The 24,151-nt window shown below is 39.7% G+C and overlaps 1 protein-coding gene across 1 annotated transcript in view; it reads right to left on the reverse strand.

The window, feature by feature from the left end:
- The window catches only part of SVEP1 (sushi, von Willebrand factor type A, EGF and pentraxin domain containing 1), a 184,273-nt gene that overhangs the window by 49,252 nt on the left and 110,870 nt on the right, over positions 1 to 24,151 (reverse strand). The window contains exons 21-36 of the mRNA XM_004269347.4: positions 23,235 to 23,331; positions 21,529 to 21,642; positions 20,186 to 20,299; positions 19,186 to 19,387; positions 16,152 to 16,309; positions 14,677 to 14,878; positions 12,642 to 12,817; positions 9,513 to 9,637; positions 8,434 to 8,557; positions 7,483 to 7,653; positions 5,938 to 6,111; positions 5,354 to 5,473; positions 3,603 to 3,779; positions 3,294 to 3,378; positions 2,268 to 2,459; positions 481 to 648 (exon numbers count right to left, since the gene is read on the reverse strand). Coding sequence (XP_004269395.1) covers positions 481 to 648; positions 2,268 to 2,459; positions 3,294 to 3,378; positions 3,603 to 3,779; positions 5,354 to 5,473; positions 5,938 to 6,111; positions 7,483 to 7,653; positions 8,434 to 8,557; positions 9,513 to 9,637; positions 12,642 to 12,817; positions 14,677 to 14,878; positions 16,152 to 16,309; positions 19,186 to 19,387; positions 20,186 to 20,299; positions 21,529 to 21,642; positions 23,235 to 23,331 — 2,399 coding nt within the window. The remainder of the gene's footprint in view (positions 1 to 480; positions 649 to 2,267; positions 2,460 to 3,293; positions 3,379 to 3,602; positions 3,780 to 5,353; positions 5,474 to 5,937; positions 6,112 to 7,482; positions 7,654 to 8,433; positions 8,558 to 9,512; positions 9,638 to 12,641; positions 12,818 to 14,676; positions 14,879 to 16,151; positions 16,310 to 19,185; positions 19,388 to 20,185; positions 20,300 to 21,528; positions 21,643 to 23,234; positions 23,332 to 24,151) is intronic.

Raw genomic sequence — 24,151 nt, forward strand, 5'->3', positions numbered from 1 at the left:
TTGTGAGGATAAAATGAGACAATGAGTATGAAAGCACTTTGTAATCTGTTCCTGTTTTTTTACATTTTATCTCTGAATTAAATGAGATCATTAAAAATTTAAAAATCTGAACTTTTTAATATTTTTTCATGCAGATGTGGCATCTTTATGTTGTGACCTACATCTTGCATTTGATTTGGCAGAGGATAAATACACAAATGCCTATTTAAATACGCTTTTTTCAGCTTTAATTAAAGTATAGAGATATTTTCCACTGCATTGCCCAATGTCCATTATTCAAGGCCTAATTTGATAAATTACTCTAATTCCAGGAAAACATTGTTCCCACAGGGGAATATGCTCCCTTTCTGTTGTAAGAAAAGAACATAAAGCTCTCTTTGGCTTTGGCCGCCAGGAAATTTAATTTAGTATTCAATGGAGCCCATCTGCGGTTGGGCCCATCCTCTCCCAAAATTCCTTTCCTTCATCGGGTTTACTCACCCTTCTTTGCAAGTGTAAGTGACAGTGTTCCCAAAAGTGAAGTTACTCCCGGTGGTGACAGCATCTTTGATGGCCGGTGGCTCTCCACAGGAGACGAGATGGCAGGTAGGTGGCGCTCTATCCCAGCTGCCTGAGGCCGAGCATTCGATGACCAAAGGGCCCTGCAAGCTACAGGAAAGAATGGTGCCACCTCTTTTGCTGGCTATTTACTTACTGCTCTGGAGGTGAACAAGGAAGGACTTAGGAGAGAATAGGGGACACTTGAGGAATTTTAATACATAAAAATAAAGTTTCTTCCCATTTTATTGCTTTATATAAAAACAAGGGAAATCTGGGACTTCCCTGGCGGTCCAGTGGTTAAGATCCTGTGCTTCCACTGCAGGGGGCACAGGTTCAATCCCTGGTTGGGGAACTAAGATCCCACATGGCGTGTGGCAATCAATGTCAATCAATCACTTTTTTTTTTTTAAATGGAAATCTCAGCTGGCTATAGATTCATTTAAAACTATGAGTAGGCTAAAACAACATAACTGGGGTGCAAAATAAAATGGTTCAATGTGCTCATTGGTGGTGCTGTGATTAGCAGATTACTTGGATGAGAAAGGGTAACATGCTGGTTAGGATCCAACGATAAGGAAGACAGACACCCAGGAAGTCAGTGTAACTGAGGTCAGAGGGAACTGCCCTTGCCATTAGCCTGGGCATCTGAACAGTGTTGCTCATCACTCTGACCTCTGGTCTTCCTTTGAATTTAAAAACCTCCCAGGCCTACGGCATGGCTTATCCACCTTCACTTGCCAATCAGCTTTTGATTGTACAACTCACTCCATTTTCTGTTCATTTGATCTGTTTCATGTCAGATCCTGTTGGCCAAGTTTTTGATCACAGCCCGACTCTCTATTGTCCCTTCTTTTTGTTTTGATTTGTTTTTATTTATTTTATTTTTGGCTGTGTTGGGTCTTTGTTGCTGTGTGTGGGCTTTCTCTAGCTGCGGCGAGCGGGGGCTACTCTACGTTGTGGTGTGTGGGCTTCTCATTGCAGTGGCTTCTCTTGTTGCAGAGCACAGGCTCTAGGTGCGTGGGCTTCTGTAGTTGTGGCACACAGGCTTAGTTGTCCTGCGCCATGTGGGATCTTCCCAGACTAGGGCTTGAACCTGTGTCCCCTGCATTGGTAGGTGGATTCTTCATCACTGCGCCACCAGGGAAGCCCCCCCCCTTTTTTTTAAGATTTTTTTGATGTGGACCATTTTTTAAATCTTTATTGAATTTGTTACAATATTAACAAATTCCTTAGTTCCTTGACCAGGGATTGAACCCGCACCCGCGGCATTGGAAGGTGAAGTCTTAACTACAGGACCACCAGAGATATTGTCCCTTCTTTTTGAACACACACACACACCCCATTAATCAAATTAACCTCTTAACAGTATTAAAGACCCTGGTCCTTATCTTGACATGATTTTTATGACATCCTATGCAATATTTCGTTTGCCAAAATATCCATCACTAAAGCATTTTATTAGGTGTTGTGTTATGCTTCATAAACATTTTTTGCTTTCCTGTTTAATGTCTGAATGTTTATAACATTGAATTAGAGGTCCCAGAGACAAAATTAGATGGCATATTTCCCTGGGCATTTACTATAGGCTGAGCACACACATTTGAGAATATCTTTTACATTTAAAAACTTGTATTTCAAGCTGGCCAGTCACATGCAAGTGAAACCCACTGAGTAAATAATGAGGAACAGGGTATTGTAGGAAGCTTGGCTGGTGTCTAGGACTGTACCTGTATCCATTGTCACACGAATACGATGCAGTAGAAAGATAGGTAAGCCCACTCAAAATATATTTCCCATTATTTATGTCTTCGGGGCTGGAACACTTGACCAGTTCACAGAAGGGAGGAGAATGACTCCAAGAACTGCTAGCAAGACAGGTTGATTCTTTTTCACCCTCCAGAGTATATCCTTTATTACACCTGATGAAGATAAAAGAAAATGACAGAACAGAATGCCTTATTTTGCATAAGTTTATCTGCGCCAAAACTTCCAAAAAGATCAAGAATTTACACATATTGTTAGAGCACTTTTTCTTCCTACTGAAATAATGCTTTGAAAAAATTTTTTCAAGGTTGAATACTATGCATCTTGCTCTCAGGGATCCTGCTGGGTGATAAATAGAAGGACGGATTTAGGGTTTGGCTTGTCTCCAGTTTGTGTCATGGATTAGAAGTTGCAAACAGAAAATTCTTTTTTTAGAATTTATTTTATTGTAGTTGATTTACAATGTTGTGTCCATTTCTGCTGTACAGCACAGTGATTTAGTTATACATATGTATATACATACCCTTTTTCCTATTCTTTTCCATCATGGTTTATCATAGGATATTGAATATAGATCTCTGTACTATACAGTAGGACCTTGTTGTTTATCCATTCTCTATATAATAGTTTGCATCTACTATCCCAAACTCCCAATCCATCCCTCCCCCACCCACCTTCCCCTTGGCAACCACAAGTCTGTTTTCTATGTCTGTGAGTCTGTGTCTGACAAACAGAAAATTCTTGGTTTGAGAGTGGTGCTGTCTAGAATAAGTCCCTAGGATGCCATGGAAGAAGACCCTGCAAGTTAATGAATATTTTTGGCTATAAGCTGGAGCTCCGGATCCAAACCCAAACATGTCATTCAATTAATTCCATATTAATTTGAAAACATCCTCTGGGATTACTCTTTGTCTTTTCTTCCAGTATTCTATCACTACCAGCACGTCATCAACAAACTCTACAATGTAGTGTTAATCTTAGACACTCACCTATATATTACTTTACTGCCGTAGGTAAATGCTGATCCGTCAATGCCACCATTCTCCGGGATAGCTGGTGCACCGCAGGAAACGGCTTAAGGGAGGAAAACCAAAAGGCATTGCTTTTCTTAGCCACTGTGTGTAAAAATCTCTAAAAGCTCAAGGGCAGCTCTAGGTTTTTGCTCACGTTTAAATAAAAGCCCAATACTGGGCTTTAAATACAAAGAATACTGAGACAACATAACACTTGGCATTTCTCCACCTTGACTTTCTAGAATGGCCAAACACCATAAACATGGGGGAATTTACTCAACATACGTTCACAATATGGTATTAGATGACTCCATTCTCCAGACTCCAAACACGTTATCTTGGCCGCTCCCATCAGCTGGTGCCCTTCATCACACGAAAATGTAACTTCAGAACCCACAGTATAAATCTCCCCGGAAGAGCGGCCCTTTTCTGGATTTCCTGGAGCCTTGCATTTTATAGGTTCTTGAAAGAGAGAAACGGTTTTTGTGGGTCAATAGGTGGCTTTCACACAACCATGCAAGGTCTCATAGCAAAAGAATTCCACTACAGTTAAGGTACCAGTTAAATCCTGAGGAGAAAAAAAAGCTTTTGAAGGGAAAGGCATGAAGTCCAGGGACACACTAGCTGATTAGACCAGAACATACATTTAATAGGCATTTTAAAAACGGTATTTTGAAACAGCAATGTATAAGAAAAAGAAACGAAATTTATCAGCCCCAAAAGGAAGCTGTTTATCGAGGAAGCAGTGGTGGTGCCTGGGCATGGCTCATAAGGGCTTCAGCTCTTCTTCCTTCTCCCAACGTCATACCCACTTTTTAAGAGCAATGGACCTTCTCTCAAGCTGATGTGAAGGCTGTCCCAAAGCACATTTAGGAGAAGTTCCCAGCCGCCCCTTCCAAACAGCCTACAGATCCTAAGCCTCCTGTGTGTAGATCTGGGGTGAGTCACTACTTCTAGGAAAGGAAAAAAGTTAAAGGGAGATTTAGGGCTGAACAATAGGCGTGAATAAATACTTAAATTCTCAAAAAGGGAAGATATACTGATTTAATCTTTCTGAAGATCCTTTTGGCTTATAAGCCAAGGACCTTAACTGAAACCCTTGCAAAAAGTAAAAGCAATTATAAGATTGATTTTGAGAATTCCTCATTAATTTCTGTCTAATTGTTTTCTGGTAGTTGCTTTCTCATAACTCATGTAGAAAGATATATATGGGTTATCACAAAACACAGAGATGTGTAAGGCAGGATTGTCTGTGTTTTTTCAATGATATAATTCTGTGTGCCTGAGGCAGAGGAAAGATACTGAAGGTGAAGAGGTGGTGAAGCATCCTATTTGCTCTGACTGAGGCAGTAGAGGCCATTGCTTATATGTCTAAATCCACTCTATTATTCTTCTATTATGTAGGTATTTCTTCAACAGTCTGGTGATAAAGTTGGCTCTCAGTTTTGTTTTTCAGAAATTGGGAAGTTAGCAAAAGCACAATGCTAGTTTAAAGCACCTTTAACCGTTGCTTATGTACCATTAAAAATTTTTTTTATTGAAGTATAGTTGATTTACAATGCTGTGTTAGTTTGAGACGTACAGCAAAGTGATTCACTTATACATATATATATATATCCATTCTTTTTCAGATTTTTTTCCATTATAGGTTATTACAAGATATTGAATATAGTTCCCTGTGCTGTACAGTAGGTCCTTGTTACTTATCTATTTTATATACAGCAGTGTGTATCTGTTAATCCCAAACTCCCAATTTATCCCTCCCCGTTTTCCCCTTTGGTAACCATAACTTTGTTTTCTATGTCTGTGAGTCTATTTCTGTTTTGTAAATAAGTTCATTTGTAACGTTTTTTTAGATTCCACATATAAGTAATGTCATATAATATTTGTCTTTCTCTGCGTATGCATCCTTTTAAAGGTGGCTTTACTTTTCCATCTCCCCTTTGAAGTTAAAAATTTGTCTTACTGTACATTTACAATATATACTTGAATTAAAAAATTGAACTAGACTTCCCAATTACACATAGCCTAGTTACCTGCACAGTTTTTACCATCTCCTGTGTAGGGTGGGATACACGAGCAGATGTAGGATCCATTTGTATTCAGGCAGGAAGCGTGCTCACTACAATCTGACCCAACTGCACATTCATCAACATCTAAAATGAAGACAGTTTACAGATAGTACAGTTGATGGATCTGTCTTATGTAGCAAACATTTGTTTTTACTTTTAAATAATTACATATCATTTAATGCATCACACTATATATTGATATATATTGTTATGAAATTTAGATATGATAGTCATAATCACACTGCAGATCTACAATAAAAGCTATTAGTTCCCCAGTTTATAGGTGAATAAGTAGAAGAACAGAAATAAATATTCTTAATATCGAGCCTGGTAAAAATTTAAAACACGTTTGGCATGTCTATGGATAGCTGCTTTGTCACTATGGCTTGCCCAGAGCTCACTAGGATGAGATGAAATTAACAAAGGCATGCCATAAAAGCCTCAGGAATTTGGGATAATTGTCTCCCACAGAGTTAGAGTAAATGCACACAGTAATTAAATGCATGCCGTAATTAAATGCACACAGTAATTGCCAAGATTCATCTCACCAAGACACGATGGTGAAATGCCATTCCAGCTCCCATTATCCGTACAGAACATCCTTGAATCACCCAACAAATAGTAGCCATTGTTGCACTGGTAGGTCACTGTGCTGCCAGCATGGAAGTCCTCGGCTGAATAAAAGCCATTCTCCAAAGGGGGTGGCACCCCACAGCTAATGCCTGTAATGTGACAACTGCATTAGGAGCAACATACTCAATGAACATTTTACTTATATTTATTTTTTTATAAATTTATTTATTTATTTTATTTTTGGCTGCACTGGGTCTTCATTGCTGCGTGCGGGCTTTCTCTAGTTGAGGCGAGCGGGGGTTGCTCTTCGTTGTGGTGCGCGGGCTTCTCGTTGAGGTGGCTTCTCTTGTTGTGGAGCACGGGCTCTAGGCACGCGGGCTCAGTAGTTGTGGCACGTGGCCTCAGTAGTTGTGGCTCGTGGGCTCTAGAGCGCAGGCTCAGTAGTTGTGGCGCAAGGGCTTAGTTGCTCTGCGGTATGTGGGATCTTCCCGGACCAGGGCTCAAACCCGCGTCCCCCTGCACTGACAGGCGGATTCTCCACCACTGCGCCCCGAGGGAAGTCCCATTTTACTTACATTAAACTTGTAGTTGAGTTAAGCATGCACTTTTCATTGCACACAAACATTAGACTGAGAACGCTTAGGTAGCCTTACAGCCATACCTGTGCCCAGAGTCTGGCTCACAGTAGGCATGCAATTCATTCATTTAAAAATATATTTATGGAGAGCCTGCTACCTGCTACACACTGTCCTGATGCTGAGGTTGCAGTAATGAACCAAACAGACAAAATCCCTGCCTTATAAAGTGTACTATCTAGTCAGAGAAGAGACACAAGAAACAGATAAATATATGATATATCAGGTAGAAAAAGATGCACTGGAGGAACCTCTCTGATCACCCTATCTACTTCAGCAGTCCTGCTTCCACTCAACCCTCTCACTTTATATCTCCCTACCCTGCTTTAGTTTTCTTCAGAGCCTTTACTTTTGGCCCTTGCTGTTCTTATTTACTATAAATAAATAATATTATATTTACTTGTTACTTTCTGTCTCTCCTACTACAATGTAAACTCCAAAAGAAGAGAGACTTTTTTCCCCAACTGCTGCATCTCCAGAACTTAGCTCAGTGTCCAGCACACACTCACACCAGGTACTTTCAAAATTGTTGAATAAATGAATAACTGGGTGTATCCAACTTAAGGGATCTATTCCAGTTTTCCCACCCAGCAGTGACCCATCTCCCTTTGGGCTCCAGCCCTCACACCTGTCTTTCCCTCCATCCAGTTCCTTGGGTCACCCGGGTGCCTTCACAGGTGGTGGGCTCTTTGGATCCTCATCTCCCACCTCCCTCATGGTGCCCAGCACACTTCATTATACAAGGGAAGTATTCAATGAATATCTGCTATATTGGCTACTATGCATATGCAGTATTTCACTTTTATCTAGCATTCCTGAAAAGTGTTCTTAGGGTTCCAGCATTTTTCAAGAGCTACTGAAACGCCTTCAATGAAGGCAGCTCACGTTCACAGAGAGGCAGTGGCTGTGTCCACTGTCCTTGATTCAGGCAATACTGCACGGCGTTTCCGACCATCTGGAAGCCCGGATCACAGAACAGACTGACTCTGGAGCCTGGCTTTACGTCTCCTGATGCAGTTCGCAGATGAGGCACGGATCCTTCTAAAGGTGGGCAATCTGAGGGCAGAGAATGCAGGTTCAGAGCTTGTCAGTAACACAGTGGCAGCATCACCAGGTTAAGGGTTTCAAATCATATGTTGTACCAGCGTTCGAGCGCCACTCTATTGACATTAAAACAAGATAAAATGTAACCAGATCACTGGCAGGCAAAATTTCTGGAAAAAAAACTATTGGAGTCAACAAACAACTTTCCCTCTTCCAGCAGAAGTCTGCTGAATATTTTTTAAGGAAAAAATAGTATTTTAGAGTTAATAAAATGTTCTTATGAGTTATCCAAAAACATGAATTCTAGGATACCTTCAGAAACTTGTTTAAACACACGGAATTTTAGGAGGCATTTTTGATCATTCAGAGTTTGACTATTCAGTATGTGGATCCTAACATCCATTTCTTTTCTCTCTGTGCCACCTGCCCCTAGATGACAGCTAGGAAGTACAGAGCCGAGAGAGTACCCCATCTCAAACAGGAGGATGGGACTTCGGGGGGGGGGCATTTAAAAAATTAACTATATCCCTCCTCTCATCCTATTTTCCTTATCTTATTTTACCTTTGTTTAAGTTTCCTGCACAATTATTTTGTACCCTGTTAATCAGAATGTATTTAACTATTAAAAAATAATAGATCCTTCGGATGAAGGTAGGGTAAAATGAATTACTAGGTAAACAATAAACTGGCAGACATATACTACTTGACCAATAGAGAATCAAATGTCTTCTTTTGCTAGAAAATCCCAGAGTAGTCAAGAGACAGCAGAGTCTATGGAAGAAGGAAACTAACCAGAACAGAATAAGCTCTTGGAATCGATCTTCACTCTCCCCACAATTCCTGACAGGAAATCAGGCCAGGCGAGCACATTTCCTTTCCTGAGTTCCTCTGGGCATGAGGAAGCCAGCGATTTCACCTGAAAGTTTAAAAACACACCTTTAGATAAACCTCACTTTTTTTCAGGAAGACAGAGTTATTATATCTCCTACTGAAAACCTTCACAGAAGTGTGGAGGGCAGTGGTGGGAAGCAGACTTCGGGATGTAGAGTGTGATTTCAGGGGCAAAGGAAAATTCTCTTCCTTCCCTCTCTCTCCTCCACCCCCATCATTCCTTTTCCCAAATATTTCATTGTAACTGGAATTCTCAAATTCTACCTATAGAATTTCTTGTCTAAAACTTTGCAGTGTATTCAGGTGTTATAGGGGCTCTCCCTTTCCAGTCTCCTGTCTTCTATCTCTCATCTGGAGTTGAGAAAGCTGAGGTTTAGGCAAGTTCTGCCACTATAATGATAAGAGCAGACATGTGCCAAACAGTGTCTCAATCTTACATGCAGGATTTTGTTCCATCCTGCCAAAACTCCACAGGCAGTTCTATTTATCCTTCATAGATTAGAAAACTGAAGCTCACAGAGATGGGGTAACACGTTCAAAATCATCAGAGTGAGTTCGTGGTAAAACTCGTATTTGAACCCAGGCCACTGGACGGCAGACTGGTTTTAACCACTAGCCCAGCTGTTACTCTCTGTGTGTAATCTTGTGCCAGCCCTAAATTTCTCCTACTTTAGTCAGAGGGATTGGAAGTAGTCTTCTCTATGATTCTTTCTAGCTCTGAAACCACAAGATTTTATGAAACAATCATGTCCAATAAAATTGTAAAACATCACCAAGAGATTGAAAAGGAGATTCACTGAAAGTTACTGTAGATAATCTCTGCCTGGCTTAGTCTACGACCATAACGTCAAATGATACCGGTGGTAAGTTCCGGAAACTCAGAGGTGTCAATAAGATATGGCATCGTTAGGCTGTGCACATTTGTACTAGGTTTGTACCTTTGCATCTCATTACTGTCATACACTGAAAATGGAATTGACCTGCTGTGGAGACAGGACATAGTCCCAGAGGTTGAGCTGGCTTATGGAACCCACAAAAGACTCAGCTGGGTTGAATCCCTCTCCTTTTTTGTCTTGTTCTTGCCCAAGAACTAATGCACCACCACCTAAAGAGAAAGGAGAGAAAAAAGGAGGAAAACTGGCCTGATCGTTATTTCTAAAATACTAACTTAATGAAGGCACAGCCTATATAAATGTATCAGGGAAAGTTATTGACAAGCTAAATTATCTACATTTGCTGCATGATTTATCAGTAAGACGAATTCAATATTTTATATACCAACTTAAGAAATGGTCAAAGAGGATTTTGAGTATTATATTGGATTTATATATACTTAACTATAAAACTAGATATATACATATATAAGCATATAATATTTTATGTCAACAAAATAGCTAAGTCCTATTTCGCCTCCTTTGTTCTAGGAAGTTACCCTCCATGACAGATTACCAGGAGCTGCTCTTCATCTTTTTATTCTTCAGTTTACAATGATTAAAGTTCTATCATCGATTCCAAGGAAAATTCCAGTGGCCACCTAATTGCAAAATCCAATGGAAACTCTTCAATATTCACCTATTAACCATTTCATTCTATTAAACTGCCCTTCCTGGCATACTTGATGGTCTGTTTGCCCCTCCAGAACCACCCTTCCCCCTTCTCCACTCTGCTTTGTGTCCCCAAGGTTGACACCTATGGACTACACCACCTGGTTTCCTCAGCCCTCTGGCTTCTGTTTGGCCAATGGAAAGACCAATTAGAGGTAAGAAAGTGGGATGAGAGAGAAGTTTAACTTCCTGGATACCTTTCTCCCAGGCAACAGATGGTAGGGGTTGCTTTCCTCTCTCTCACATCATCGCTCCCGCTGGGTGATTTCTCCCCATCACTGCAGGTTTGCCTGCTTTCTGGCGACAACTCCCCATCCTTGTCAATTCATGTTCATCTCTTGTGATTTTCCATTGTTGCTATTCATGGTGTGTTTTACTACCACATCTTGGTTCTCAAGCATGCCCACACCTTTGAAAACAATCTCTTCATGAAACTCTTCAGTTACCCTCCTTGTGTGTTTCCTGCCAGGAGCCCGACTGATTCTACTTGGTTTCCATGACAGCATCCTCTCCTGGTTCTCCTTGAACCTTTCTGCTCATTCCCAGTCTCCCTTCCCTGCCTGCCTCTTAGACTCTGATGCACCCAGCATTCCACCCTAGCCTCCTTTCTTCTTCCTTCAGCTATTCCCCCTATCTGACCTCACTCCTGCCAATCCATGTCTATAGAGCCCTCATTCATGATTTCCCAACCTACGCCTCTTTCTTACAAAATTAATCATTAAAATTAATACATACACATAGAAGGAAATTTGAAAAAAAAAGTATAAAGAATTCCTTCTACCCAGAAACAATCATTTAACAGTTTTGTGTATTTCTTTCTAGGTTCTATATTCTTTTAATTATTTTTTTTAGTATGTGTGTGTGAGAGAGATTTTGAAACACACAACACAGGAGTCTACTACATATGACGTTGGAAGCTTGCTTTTCTTCTTGAACATGTTCTCATTTCATGAGTTTTAACAGCTATTTTATCATGTGAATGTACAACGATCCATAATTTTCTTCATTAACTAACTTAACAACCACTCCTTATTGGATATTGGGGTTGTCTCCAGGTTTGGTACTAAGATAACACTGAGATAAATATATTGATACGTAGATATTTGTTCAGATCATTGATTCTTTCTTTTCGATTGATTCCTGGTAGTGAATTGTTGGTTGCGTGCAAAGGGTTTCTCTAAGGCTGTTGATGAAAGTTTCTGAATTGTTTCCCAGAAAGTCTGGATCAGTTTTCACACCCTCCAGGGCTCTGTAAGAACATTCACCATGCTGAATCCTTGCCAAGCATGTCTTACCACTAAAAAGCAACTCTCAATTTGATATAAAGTGGTATCAACCTATGTTTGTAGCTGCACATATTCCTGGGATTAAATTCAAACTCAATATGCCTAAAACCAAATACAGAATCTTCCCCTACCCCTGATTCCTGCTCCGATAATTGTCCTTTCCCGAGAGAATTCCTATCTCAGCTAACAGACCTTCCAATAAATCTGGTCACCCAAACTGCAGTCAGTCATTCACTAGGGTCTGTCAGTTGGAGCTCTGCAGTATTTATGGACAGTAATTCATTCTTATTGCTATGGTCAGACAACCATCTCCTTGGGTGGCTACTATTATAGTTCCCTTGTTTTATTTTCCTATGCCTTTAGCTTACTTTCACTCTTCTATTAGGATGTAATTTTCTTTTGAGATAGAAATATTCCTTTTTTTTTTGAGATAGAAATATTCTTTTTTTTTTTTTACCATCAGTGAAATAAATGCTCATTATGAAAATATCAGAAAAGAATAAGGAAGAAAAATAAAAGCCACCTGCAATCCCACCACCCAGAGAAGGGAGGGTTAGAAACAAGAATACTCTAAATTAAACACACCACCCCACTTCCCAGGACGATGCCACTTCCTGCAGAAACGCTTTTAATGTTTCCTTATTTACTACAGAGAACCTCCAGCCATTCCTCCTCATATGACATGTGTCACGGAAGGACCTAGATAGTGCAGGCTTATTGCCAGGTACAATGCTGAGAACACTGGAACATTGAATACTTTTGCATTCCTTCAAACAAAACTCTCTAAATATTTGTTTAAAAGTATTTTTAGAAGAGAGTTTGAGTTCTATCAGAGAAACGGCCTAAAAGATGGATAGCTATTAGCAGTGCCCCAGCTTGAATTCTGGATCTACGTGTATACTGATCACGAACCAAACCTAAAATAAAAACAACAAACAAAACCAACCAACAAAAAACACCAGCAATTAATCTCCTCGTTGGAAGACAGTTTAGTAACCACCCACTGTTACTTCAGCACGCATCTTGGTAGTCTTAATATACAACCCAAAGGCATTTCTTACAGAGTCACACAGCTCACCTAGGAAAAGCTTCTAATAATTCACAGTCAGGATAATCAGGGGGTGGTACATGGGAGAGAGAACTTAGCAAACTTGATGTTCATCAAAGCACCACCGCCTCTAGCATCAGATGGAATTATATTCCTTTTGCTAAGACATACCAGGGATGGGCGAACCAACAGAGAGGCCCACACCACCGTCAGATAATTTCCCATCGATATAGACTTTCCAGGCTCCATCAGCACTCGTCCAAGTGATTGCAATATGATGCCAACTGCCGTCATTCACCGAGGGACAGTCTGTTATTTTTTCCTTGCCATTCACATAAAGAACCCAGCTGCAGAAAGATTCCAGGGGATACAGTCATCAGTCATATGTCGTAATCCCATCTGTGGGGCATGTTACTATCTTTCCTTTTTTCCTTCTTTTCCTTTTTTGTGGGTAAAGCACTTCGGGTAAAACCGCTACTTCTTTTTCGCCATTTCAGCCACGTTTCATAGAAGCAGATTTGATTACTAATTACTCTTTATTGTAGCTCACGGAAAACTGGTTTGTGTTTCTGAAACACTGAGGGGTAGGAAAAAGTCTCAGGATGAGCTGAAAGAAGTCAGTCCAACTTGAGATAATTCACCAACTGTCTATCCTGGAGAGACTGAGTCAAGAACGGAAGGAATGAGAGCTATGTAAATGTCAGTCTGGTTTCCTTCCTCTAGGATGTATGTTCCTACACCTCAGAACAGACTTCAGAGATCTCATAGGAAGTCAATCCTACCTCTCTGTTGCCAAAACAGTCACGTGGCAGACGAAGTATATCGATCCAAAGAAAAGAATAATTGGAACTAAACAGAGGTGACCAAACACAAGAGGGTTCCAACAACCATGTCGCTTAGAGGAATGTCAAAGTTAACCAGCAGTTAAAAGTAAAATATTTTCAAAAGCACATGGAGAAAAAGAAGAGACTAGGGAAAAACTGATAAAGAAGGTAAGAATTCATTGACTGACTCTCCCAGCCTCTTCTGAGCCCCTATTCAAAGATGTGTATGAAAAAATATTTTTATTGATAAAACATGAATTGTCTCCCCTCTGTGTTTTCCCATTTTCCTCCCCCAATTCAAGCAGGCAACAGGTTTTCTCTTTCTATACATTCTGCCTCAGGGGAGGATTCTGCAAATTTCTTGGGATTTTGTTTCTGAACGTTCAAGTCCATTAAGAAGAATGGGGTTTGAGGATGGGAAGATTCCCACCAGAATAGTGAGACTCTCACGGATTGATGAGAGGAAAGAGAGCTCAGTGGGTCCCTGAAGCCTGCAACCTGCTCACTAGCAAAAGGCCACACATTTGGGAGGATCTGGGAGGAAAAGGCCATGTGGTGCATCACAGAATCTCTCTAGACCGAAGGCGTAAACTCTCAGCCATGAGAAGGACTCCACATGCGGCGAAGAGCAGTAGTTCTGAAAGCACCACGGAGGCTGAGGCAGTGGATAGCTCACTGATCAGCAGGGTCGACAGATGACCAATGACGGGAGTCCTGCCTGAGTCTGTGACTCCTTAGCAAAACTCTGTGGGTTTTAGATGATCTGTGAGCATCTAAGACAGGAGAAGCAGTCAGCAGAAAGAAATCAGAGAAACAACCGGGGCTGACTTGCCCAGAGGGATGGGGTTCTGCATTTGGAATGAACTGATCCAAAAAGACACAGAGGAACGTCACCTTGCACACCTGAGATTACAGACGGATTCTATTCAATACAAGTGTCTCCCAGGGGTCAACAGTGCCACTGAAATCTCTTGACTCTTGGCCGCTCTGATATGTAAATAAAGGAGCACTGGTCTGAAAAGTCAGTTTGACACTTAACTCTGCCACTCCCAGGGTGTGAGATCTGGGGGCAAAGCGTTTAGTTTCTCTGAAACTTCATTTTACCTTTTAAGGGGCATCAGTTCCTCAAGTCATTGTGAAGCTCAAATGAAATAATACATACGAAAACACTTACCAAATAGCAAAAGACAATACACGTATAAGGCGTTACCACTGAAACTCTGCCTCCTTATAGGACTTGTCCAGATGCTCTGATTACTGTCACCCTGCTGTTCTGCTGGCACACCTGACCCCGCCCCCCCACCACCACTCCAACCCCCTTGTCAGTTCTAACTTGGTGCCAGGATAAGTCCTAGCACAGCCTTCCTGACACCTCTGCTTACCCATTATAATCGGTTAGAAGGAAGGTATTGTCACTGCCATTCTCGAGTGCATAGGAGATTGGCGTCCCATAGTTGGTGGTGTCAGAGGATTTCATCCAGAACGTGCAGGTTACAGCACGGAGGGATGGAAGCACACCATCCAGCAGGACGTAACCATAGATGCCGGAAACTTCAAAATCCAGGTTAAAACCTGCAGACTGTTCTGCAACAAATAAGAAAGTATGAGCACACATACAGATGGTCAACAGACACGTGAAAGGATATTCAACATCGCTGACTATTAGAGAAATGTTAATCAAAACTACCATGTGGTATCACCTCACACCAGTTAGAAGAGCCATCATTAAAAAGTCTACAAATAATAAATGTTGGAGAGGGTGTGGAGAAAAGGGAACCCTCCTGTACTGTTGGGAATGTAAATTGGTGCAGTTACTATGGAAAACAGTACGGAGGTTCCTCAAAAAAGTAAAAATAGAGTTACCATATGATCCAGCAATCTCACTCCTGGGCATATATCTGGAGAAAACTCTAATTCTAAAAGATAGACGCACCCCGATGTTCACAGCAGCACTATTTACAATAGCCAAGACATGGAAGCAGCCTCAATATGCATCAGCAGATGAATGGATGAAGAAGATGTGGCATGTATACATATATATGGACCACTTTAAAATGTGGACCATTTTTAAAGTCTCTATTGAATCTGTTACAATATTGTTTCTGTTTTCTGTTTTGTTTTGGCCACCAGGCATGTGGGATCTTAGCTCCCCAACCAGGGGTCGAACCCACACCCCCTGCGTTGGAGGACGAAGTCTTAACCACTGGACAGCCAGTCCCTAACAAATTCTTTTAAATAAAATCATCCATGAGTATCTAAGACAGGAAATGCACTCAGCAGTGAAAGGAAGCTGAGAAACAGGGAATAGTTGGAAGGACAGGTGGGGTTGGGGAGTCATTAAAGATGAGAGACTCTAAGCACATGTGTGGAGCGATTGATACTGCAGGAGAGAAGGATGGGGTCGCTGCAAGGGCAACTCTCCAGCCCTGTTCAGGGCTCGGGCTCCTCTCCATTTTATGAGCCCCAATCCTGCATATCCCACTCAATAGAACAAAAGTCCTACAGCTAAAAGACTCCAGTGCTCTGAGAAAGCAGTTTAGCATTGACTCTCAAACATATCCATGGATTCTGACCTTCTAAATCAAGTGACCTTTCAAAGCATCCTTTCTAAACACGCAGAATGTGAAGAGTTCTGCTAAATTAGATTTCCTCCATTTCTCCCTTACATCTCTAAGCTTCGCCTCCTGTGCTACTGGAGATAACATGAACCAGTCTAGTGGGTGGCTGTGAAGAATGAGTACAAAATGCTTCGCATAGTTTTTGGTATATAGGTGGTGCTCAGTGCAGGTAAAAATTGACACTGTTATTATATCATTATGGTTAGTATCGTTATTAATAACATTAAGTTCATATATACCTGTTTCACACCTGCTGCCTGAAAATCCTGGCTGACATTTACAACTGTATGAGTTTAATTCATCCACACAGGTGGCCTGATTTCTACAGGGGTTAGACTGACATTCGTTGATGTTCAAATCACAGTATGGCCCTGTGAAGCCCACTGCACACTGGCACCTGAAAGAAAACAAACTATTGTAACAGAATAGTTGCAGAAAGGGCATTAGAAGCAGTCCCCAATGACAACATTGTCTCAAAAGACTCTGAGAAGCTGAAGTGCTATTATGATCTCTCTTATATGTGGAATCTAAATATATGTACACACACACACACACACACACACACACACACACACACACACACACACACACACACCCCAAGCTTATAGAACATAAGCCAGAGACACGGAGTGGGAGGTGGGAAAAATAGGTGAATCCTTTTTTTTTCTTTTTTTTCAATTTAACTAAATTGAATTTTTAAAAAAAAACCCTGAAATGCTGAAACATATTTTCCCCATTAAAACAGTGCTTTAACTGTTATTTTTTTAATTCATTCAAAGAAACCTATTTAAGACAACATATATTTGAGATATTGTAGTAGCAAAAATAGAGTATAAAGCAGTTCTGGTCAAGGTGAAGTATTATTCATACATTGGGAATTTCTCTCCCCACAGAAGTGCTACAAAAAACAAAAATTCACATATGTTAATCCAATCTCTATAACAAAGAGGTACTTTACAGATGAGTAAACTGTGGCTCAGAGAGGCTAATTTGCCTGAGCCCTCTTTTTACTAAGTGCTGGAGGAGGACTTTGATCTCAGTCTAGTGGCTTATTCTTAATCAGTATGCCATAGAGTCTCTGTGGTATGCAACAAACGCTTTAAACCCCTCAGAATGGAGAACACATCTAATGATATCAAATGTTGACAAAGGTGTCATGAAATGGGAAATCTCAGTGAGTACAACTACCACTTGGCAATGTCAAGGGAAGTGGAGAGTTTGTATTCCCAGAGCCCTGTATGTCCATTTCTAGTATGAACTCTAGGAGATTACTGCCCAGGTGCACAAGGACGCATATAACAAGTGTTCACAACAGTATCATTCTACACGTTCATGGAGAAGTGAATGGGAAAATAAACCATGGTATAATCTTTCAGTGGAATACTAATCAGCAGTTGAAATGAGCAGACTAGAGCCAAATGTATCAGTCTTGAAAATACATAGTATTGAGTGAAAAAACAAAACCCAAAATACAAAGGGATATATATATATATACACATATAACATGATACCACTTAATGTAACATGTCAAACTATACTATATGCTGTTTATGAAGTCATATACATAGTAAAACATAAAGTCTGAATGAGAAAGATATAAACCAACTTCAGGACAGTGATCACTATTGGGGAAGAAGAGACATATGTGTGGGTGATGTGCATGTGTGTGTGTATGTATGCATACTTGGAGGGACTCCAAATCTATCTTTAGAATTTGCTTTTTTAAACACGAAAGATATAAATCAAATAAGGCAAAAGGCTAAGGTTTGATAATTACTGTGATGAGTGTATGACTTTTGTTATTCTTTGTAATTTTCTGTATGTCTGAAATATTTTTAATTAAAAAGGAACTGCCCAATAAATGTAGTGAATATTGTTAACCAGCATGTTTATATGGGGACCTCTTTGATATTGGCAATAATATGAATAAATGGTATTTGGGGGTTTAAAAGAAAATCTCCGTTGGAATTGGCGTGCATCTTTATGGAGTTCTGTGTAGTTGAGGGTAAATCTATTTTGGCTAGAATTTCACTCATCTTTATATGTACATGTGTGATATCATTATGGCAGTTCAATATCTTTGTCTATGAAACAGATTCACTTTGGTGGCAACTAACATTCCTTTTGAATTAGGAGGGTTTACCTTCACTTTTCCTCTAGTTAGGATTTAGACAAATTTGGTATTCATCAATTGTTTTGGACCCTGGGGAGAGTTTGGAACTCTTGCTGTTCATTTGGAAATTCTCATTGCCTATGGTTAGGGGCTGTATGCCAGAAGATATAAAAAAGCCCACGAAAAGATGATGCTACCCTGCTAAGACCTCACTTCCATATTAAGAGTGAAAGTCTCACTAGCAGAACTGGCTTCCTATTTCTTCCAGAGAGTATCCTAGCTCTGTTAGGGGACGGTAATGGAAGGGGGCTGAACCGGAAAAGTACTGGGAAATGTTGCAACTGGGGTAGAATTCTTTTTTTTTTTTTGCTTTTAACTTTTGAAAACTTACAGAACCAGTTGCTTGTTGAGGGCAATAAAGTTTCCTAAAATTTTGCAAGCAAGACCAGTCTGTCTTTTGCACTGCAGAAGCCACAGATCCTGCAAGAGGAAGGGGATGGAATAGGGCAGACTTGATAGTAATAAAAAAAAAAAAGTGTTGGTTTTCAAACTGTTTTCTACTGGCACCCTAAGAGCTGCCTCAGGAAGACAGAGTCTTTCTCCCCACAAACACTACTATTTTCAACCCCAAAAGCTTAGCTTTTATTGTTTTATTTGTTTACACTCAGATTTCTCCTGAAACAAGGGTTACTAAACTAAAAAAAAAAGTTTGAAAACCATGGTTACAGAATGTAGAATGGCGCTGTGACAGTAGAATTGCACAATTCCTATTTTAGCTAGTGGGAAAACTCCAGCTAAAATATAAAACATTTAAAACTGGGTTTTGTACAGTGCCTCTGCATTTGCTTCCGAATAAATGTGCTTTCTTTCATCTTTTATGACTTCCCAAGTATAGAACAGTGGTTTCCAAGTCTGGCTGTGCATCAGACTCACTGGGGAACTTAAAACATACAGGTTGTCTATTTTAAAATTATAGACTTTACCCAAGACTTAGGAAATCAGAACATCAGGTGGTAGGCTGATTCTACCATAGCTTATCCTTGGGCTAGGATTTGGGAAGGGCTGACTTGGAATTCAAAGTAATACTCTGGAAAGACTGCAGAATGACTGAACAGTTAAGATAATAAAAATAGTGAAAGGAGCCAGACTTAGTCTTTTACCTGAAGCTATTGGCACCATCCTTGCAGGTAGCTCCATTTTTGCACGGTTGGCTGAAACACTCATCCACGTTGATTTCACACCGGTTGCCCAAAAATCCAGGTGGGCACTTGCACAAGAAGCCCCCAAGCTGATCTTCACAGACTGCATTATTTAAGCATGGGCTTGACTGGCATTCATTGACTTCCATTTCACAGTGTAGGCCTGGGGATGGATGAGGACGAGAAGGAGCCCGCATGTTAACCCCTTGGGAAAACTGGGGTCAAGGTGCTGCCTCCTTAGGGCATGCTGCTTCTAAAGGACAGGAATGGAGGCTGCGGAGCCACTGGCCTACCAAACTGGTTTCACAGCCATCCTTCAACAAGCTCTGGCTTTTCTACATCATTTTAGGACTGCGTTTTTGAAAATCTGCTCTTTCAATCTTACCTCTTTCTGAAATGAACATTAGCAATGAATATCTAATTGAGATAATGTTAAAAAATGGAATAGCAAATTTAGTTCAAAATGTTCCTCTGTTTCTTTGAACTTGCCTCTTTCCTTCACTGATCATTTTCTGTTTTGGACTTCTTTATCAGTTAAGTGTAGATAGATAGATATTTTAACTCTATTATTTAGCATCCATTCACAATATGATTTTATATAATTTAACTCCAGTTCCTTCTTGAGTGCTTGTCTTAGCATATAAACTCACGTCTTCTTTCTCTCTTTCTGTCTCTATATACACATATATATATACACACATGTACAGGAACATATTATTTTTCTGAACTGTTTGAGAGTAAATTGTAGAAATGATGCCCTTTTACCCCTAAATACTTCAGTGTGAATTTCCTCAAAAATAAGGACTCTCTCTTATGAAATCACAGCACAGTTGTAAAATCAGAAAATTAATATTAACTTACATAATATTACATATATATATATATGGAATGTTCGTAAATGTAATGATTTCTGGGGCTTTACAGAACTCTGTGACAACTAGGAAGAATGGAAACATCTTACCCGTGTATCCTTTCACACACGTGCAGCGATAACCAGCTAAGCCATCAACGCAAGTTCCTTTATTTGAACAAGGACTGGAGCTACACTCATTTATGTTTTCTTCACAGAGTTGACCTGCAAAGAATCATAGAATATCTGAGCTGGAGAAAACTGAAAGGAATTTAAGACTAATCGGTTTTCAAGCAAGTTGTTCAGGCGTAAGAGCAAAACGATTGGAAACCATGGCTAACATGTTTGTGAAAAATTTTGCTCTTTGCCAAATACAATTATTTGCTGAATAATATTCCAATATATGTTATATATATGATATCTATCTATCTATGTATCTATATGTATGTATGTATGTATCTACCTACCTACCTACCTATCACACATTTTCTTTATCCATTCATCCCTTGATTTATACTTAGCTTGTTTCCATATCTTGGCCATTGGCTACTGTGAATACTGTTGCCATGAACGTGAAAATACAGATATCTCTTTGAGATAGTGATTTCATTTCCTTTGGATGCATACCCAGATGGGGGATTGCTGGATTGTATGGTAATTCTACTTTTAATTTTTTGAGGAACCTCCATGCTGTTTTCCATAATGGCTGCACCAATTTACATTCCCACCAACAGTTCACAATGGTCCCCTTTTCTCCATGTCCTTGCCAGCACTGTTATCTTTCATCTCTCTTAATTTTTAATTAATTTTTATTGGAGTATAGTCGATTTACAATGTTGTGTGAGTTTCTACTGTACAGCAAAGTGAATCAGTTACACATATAGCCACTCTTTTTAGATTCTATTCCCATATAGATCATTACAGAGTATTGAGTAGAGTTCCCTGTGCTATACAGTAGGTCCTTATTAGTTATCTATTTTAAATATAGTAGTGTTTATATGTCAATCCCAATCTCCCAATTTATCCCTCCCCCTCCTTTTCCCTTTGGTAACCGTTTGCTTTCTACATCTGTGATTCTATTTCTGTTTTGTAAATAGGTTCATTTGTACCGTATTTTTTAGATCCCACATATAAGCAATATCCTATGATATCTGTCTTTCTCTTTCTGACTTACTTCACTTAGTACAATAATCTCTAGGTCTATCCATGTCGCTGCAAATAACATTACTTCATTCTTTTTCATGGCTGAGTAATATTCCATTGTGTGTGTGTGTGTGTGTGTGTGTGTGTGTGTGTGTGTGTACACACCCACACACACACATCTTCTTTATCCATTCCTCCATCGATGGACATTTATCTTTTGATAATAGTCATTCTAACAGGTGTGAAGTGGTAACTCATTATTTTAAGGATTCCAGGATTAATAATCTAAGAACGAGAAACTTTCCCCTTACCTGTGTAACCAGATGGGCATTCACAAATGAACTCCCCAACTTGGTCTTTACAAATTCCATTGTTGTAGCATGGCAGTGAGCTGCATTCATCAATGTCTGTTTCACATTTTAAGCCTAAAATGCAAACCAGACACTGAAGGTCAATCAAAGAGCGGATTAACAGAAACAGAACCATGATCATTTAAAGATAATTATCCCGATAATCTGAATTTATACGGAGTGGTGGTGGTGAAGGAAAGGGCAATATTTGTTAAGAGCTACCATCTAGTTAAGTATTTAATGAAGGTATTACCTCTCTCTAAACAGCTTTAAGATATCCTTATAAGGATACATAAAAGATAGCAAAAGATCCTAAGTTAGAAGTAGAGGGGGAAAAAGGGAAATCTGGAAGCATAAAATAGAGCCAGGAATTAGTTTAATTCCAAAGTGAAAAATACAGAGTCATATATACTTGCTACCAAGGCCACTTGGCGGAGGAGGGGTGGCGGGACTAAATCCTGCCAGACCTCAGCTCATATGTCAGGTATCCTAGAATGGGGTGCATCTTCCCATAGGGTGCACACGGGCTTTCTATGGGCTAGCTCTGCCGAAACCCAGGTTCTTCTGCACCAGGGGGTCTCAAAGTGTGGTCCCTGGACCAACAATATCAGTAATCCCCTGGGAATGTGACAGAAATGCAAATTCTCACAACTTCCCTAGACCTACTGAATCAGAAATTCTGGGATTGGGCTCCAGCAATCTGTGTTTTAAGAAGTCCTCCAGATCGTTCTGATGCACGTCAAAATTTGAGAATCATTGTCCTACATTATGCTTTTCTCAACCACCTCTCACTTATAAAATTCTAGGACAAGTTCATTATTTCTTGTGGAATGTTGGGACAGAAATTTTTATAAGAATTGAAACCCACACACATGCACATATGCACATGGTGAAATAAGTGGAATGACAACATTCTGTATTTTGTTTTCCAACTTCTCTTTTGCTTATCTTGCGGTGAATTATTTAAATACCACTTTCTCATTAAAAACACTTCATGTTGGCGGCATAAAACTCGAAAAAAAATGTAAAAACTGCATTTCTGGAAGAAAACAGGAAATTATTTTAAATAAACTGCAATTTTTAAGATATAGTTCATTTCGCCTCAAAAATTATATTTCTGGACTGAGCTGGAATTTGAACCAAACTGCAAGAAAACATAATTCTTACATAATTCCTATGTAATCAAGTTCAAAGCCACGCTGTGTTTCTAAGCACAGCTTCCAGAAAGAAAGCAAGCAACAAATCATGGCCATTCATGAGAACTTCCATTCATGTGAAGCAAATGAGAGAAACTGGAGTTTGTTTAAAAATGTTTATGCTGGACAATCTGTTCTATGTTGAGTGTCATGCATTTAATTTGTGTTAGAATGCAACCTTGGACACGGCCTCTGGAACCGTATCCCAATTTAAATCGTGAGTTATGATGTGACTTTTCATAGAGAAGATGATTCTTTATTCTTCCCCCAAAACGTGCAAAGAAAACTGTCATTCGTAAGATATGTATGCTTTTTTCACTTATTGGTTTGTCTTGTTCAACCAAACTTCTGTGCAATTATACAGTCTAATGTATCTTATGGCGTTTATTTTTAATGTTTCAAAGTTTGATACTGCGAGTCACAATGATACTGTATGAAAAACACATGAAAATTTGCATTCCTCTGTGTTACCTGTATATCCAGTTGGACAGAGACACACATAACCACGCCCAAGTTGTTGGCAGGTTCCACCATTGTGGCAGGGGTTTAAGAAACATTCATGGAAAACCTACCAGTGGCAGAAAAGAAATTTATCAGAGACAAAACACTATTTGTTTCAAAGCAATTCTGAGTAGGGAGTTAGAAGGTTTACATCAGGTTTTGGTTTCCAGGTGAGTCCAGCTGGACGGCTGCCTGCATAACGCTGGTACCTGCCATATATGGGCACATATGCTATATATTATTCTTGAGAGATGTTCTGATAAACCCAGGCAGTGTTGCTAAGTGCTGGCTCCATTTAAGGCATTTTAAAAAGTATACTAAGGACAGGCCCCAACCCAGACCAGCTAAATCAGGAATCTGTGGAAGTGGTATCTGTGCATCGTTTTTAAAAGTAAGCCAGTGGATTCTAATGTGTCTGTGTCCATTACGTGCAGTTTCAAATATGACTTATGAAGCCGTTATAAGTGAGTATGTTTGGATGTAGGAAGTTAAAATAAGAAATATAACTTCATTATCCTCCTTAAAAATACTTAAAGCCAAGGAATTTATTATGACATTGGGCAAGGTGCGTTCAGAGTAATGGCTGAATCACCCAAAATAATTATTCTTAACTAGTCTTCAAAAAAATAAATGGAAAAGTTTTATGAGTTATGTTTCTTATTTTTTAAAAAACCCACAACTTACTCCAATAAATGATTTTTATTTTTGCTGGCAAAAAATTTACATAACTTTCATGAAAGTTGAGTAACTCTTCCTGCTAATCGGAAAAGGCCTTTGGTTAATCCAAACGCCCTTACTCAAATGATGGGTTATGCTCACGGTACATGGTACATGTAAATTATTAGCAAATCAAAAGACTCCCCACATCTACAATTCTCTGTGCCAGA

The sequence above is a fragment of the Orcinus orca genome, chromosome 6 (genome assembly GCF_937001465.1).
Source record: "Orcinus orca chromosome 6, mOrcOrc1.1, whole genome shotgun sequence".
Classification (NCBI taxonomy): domain Eukaryota; kingdom Metazoa; phylum Chordata; class Mammalia; order Artiodactyla; family Delphinidae; genus Orcinus; species Orcinus orca.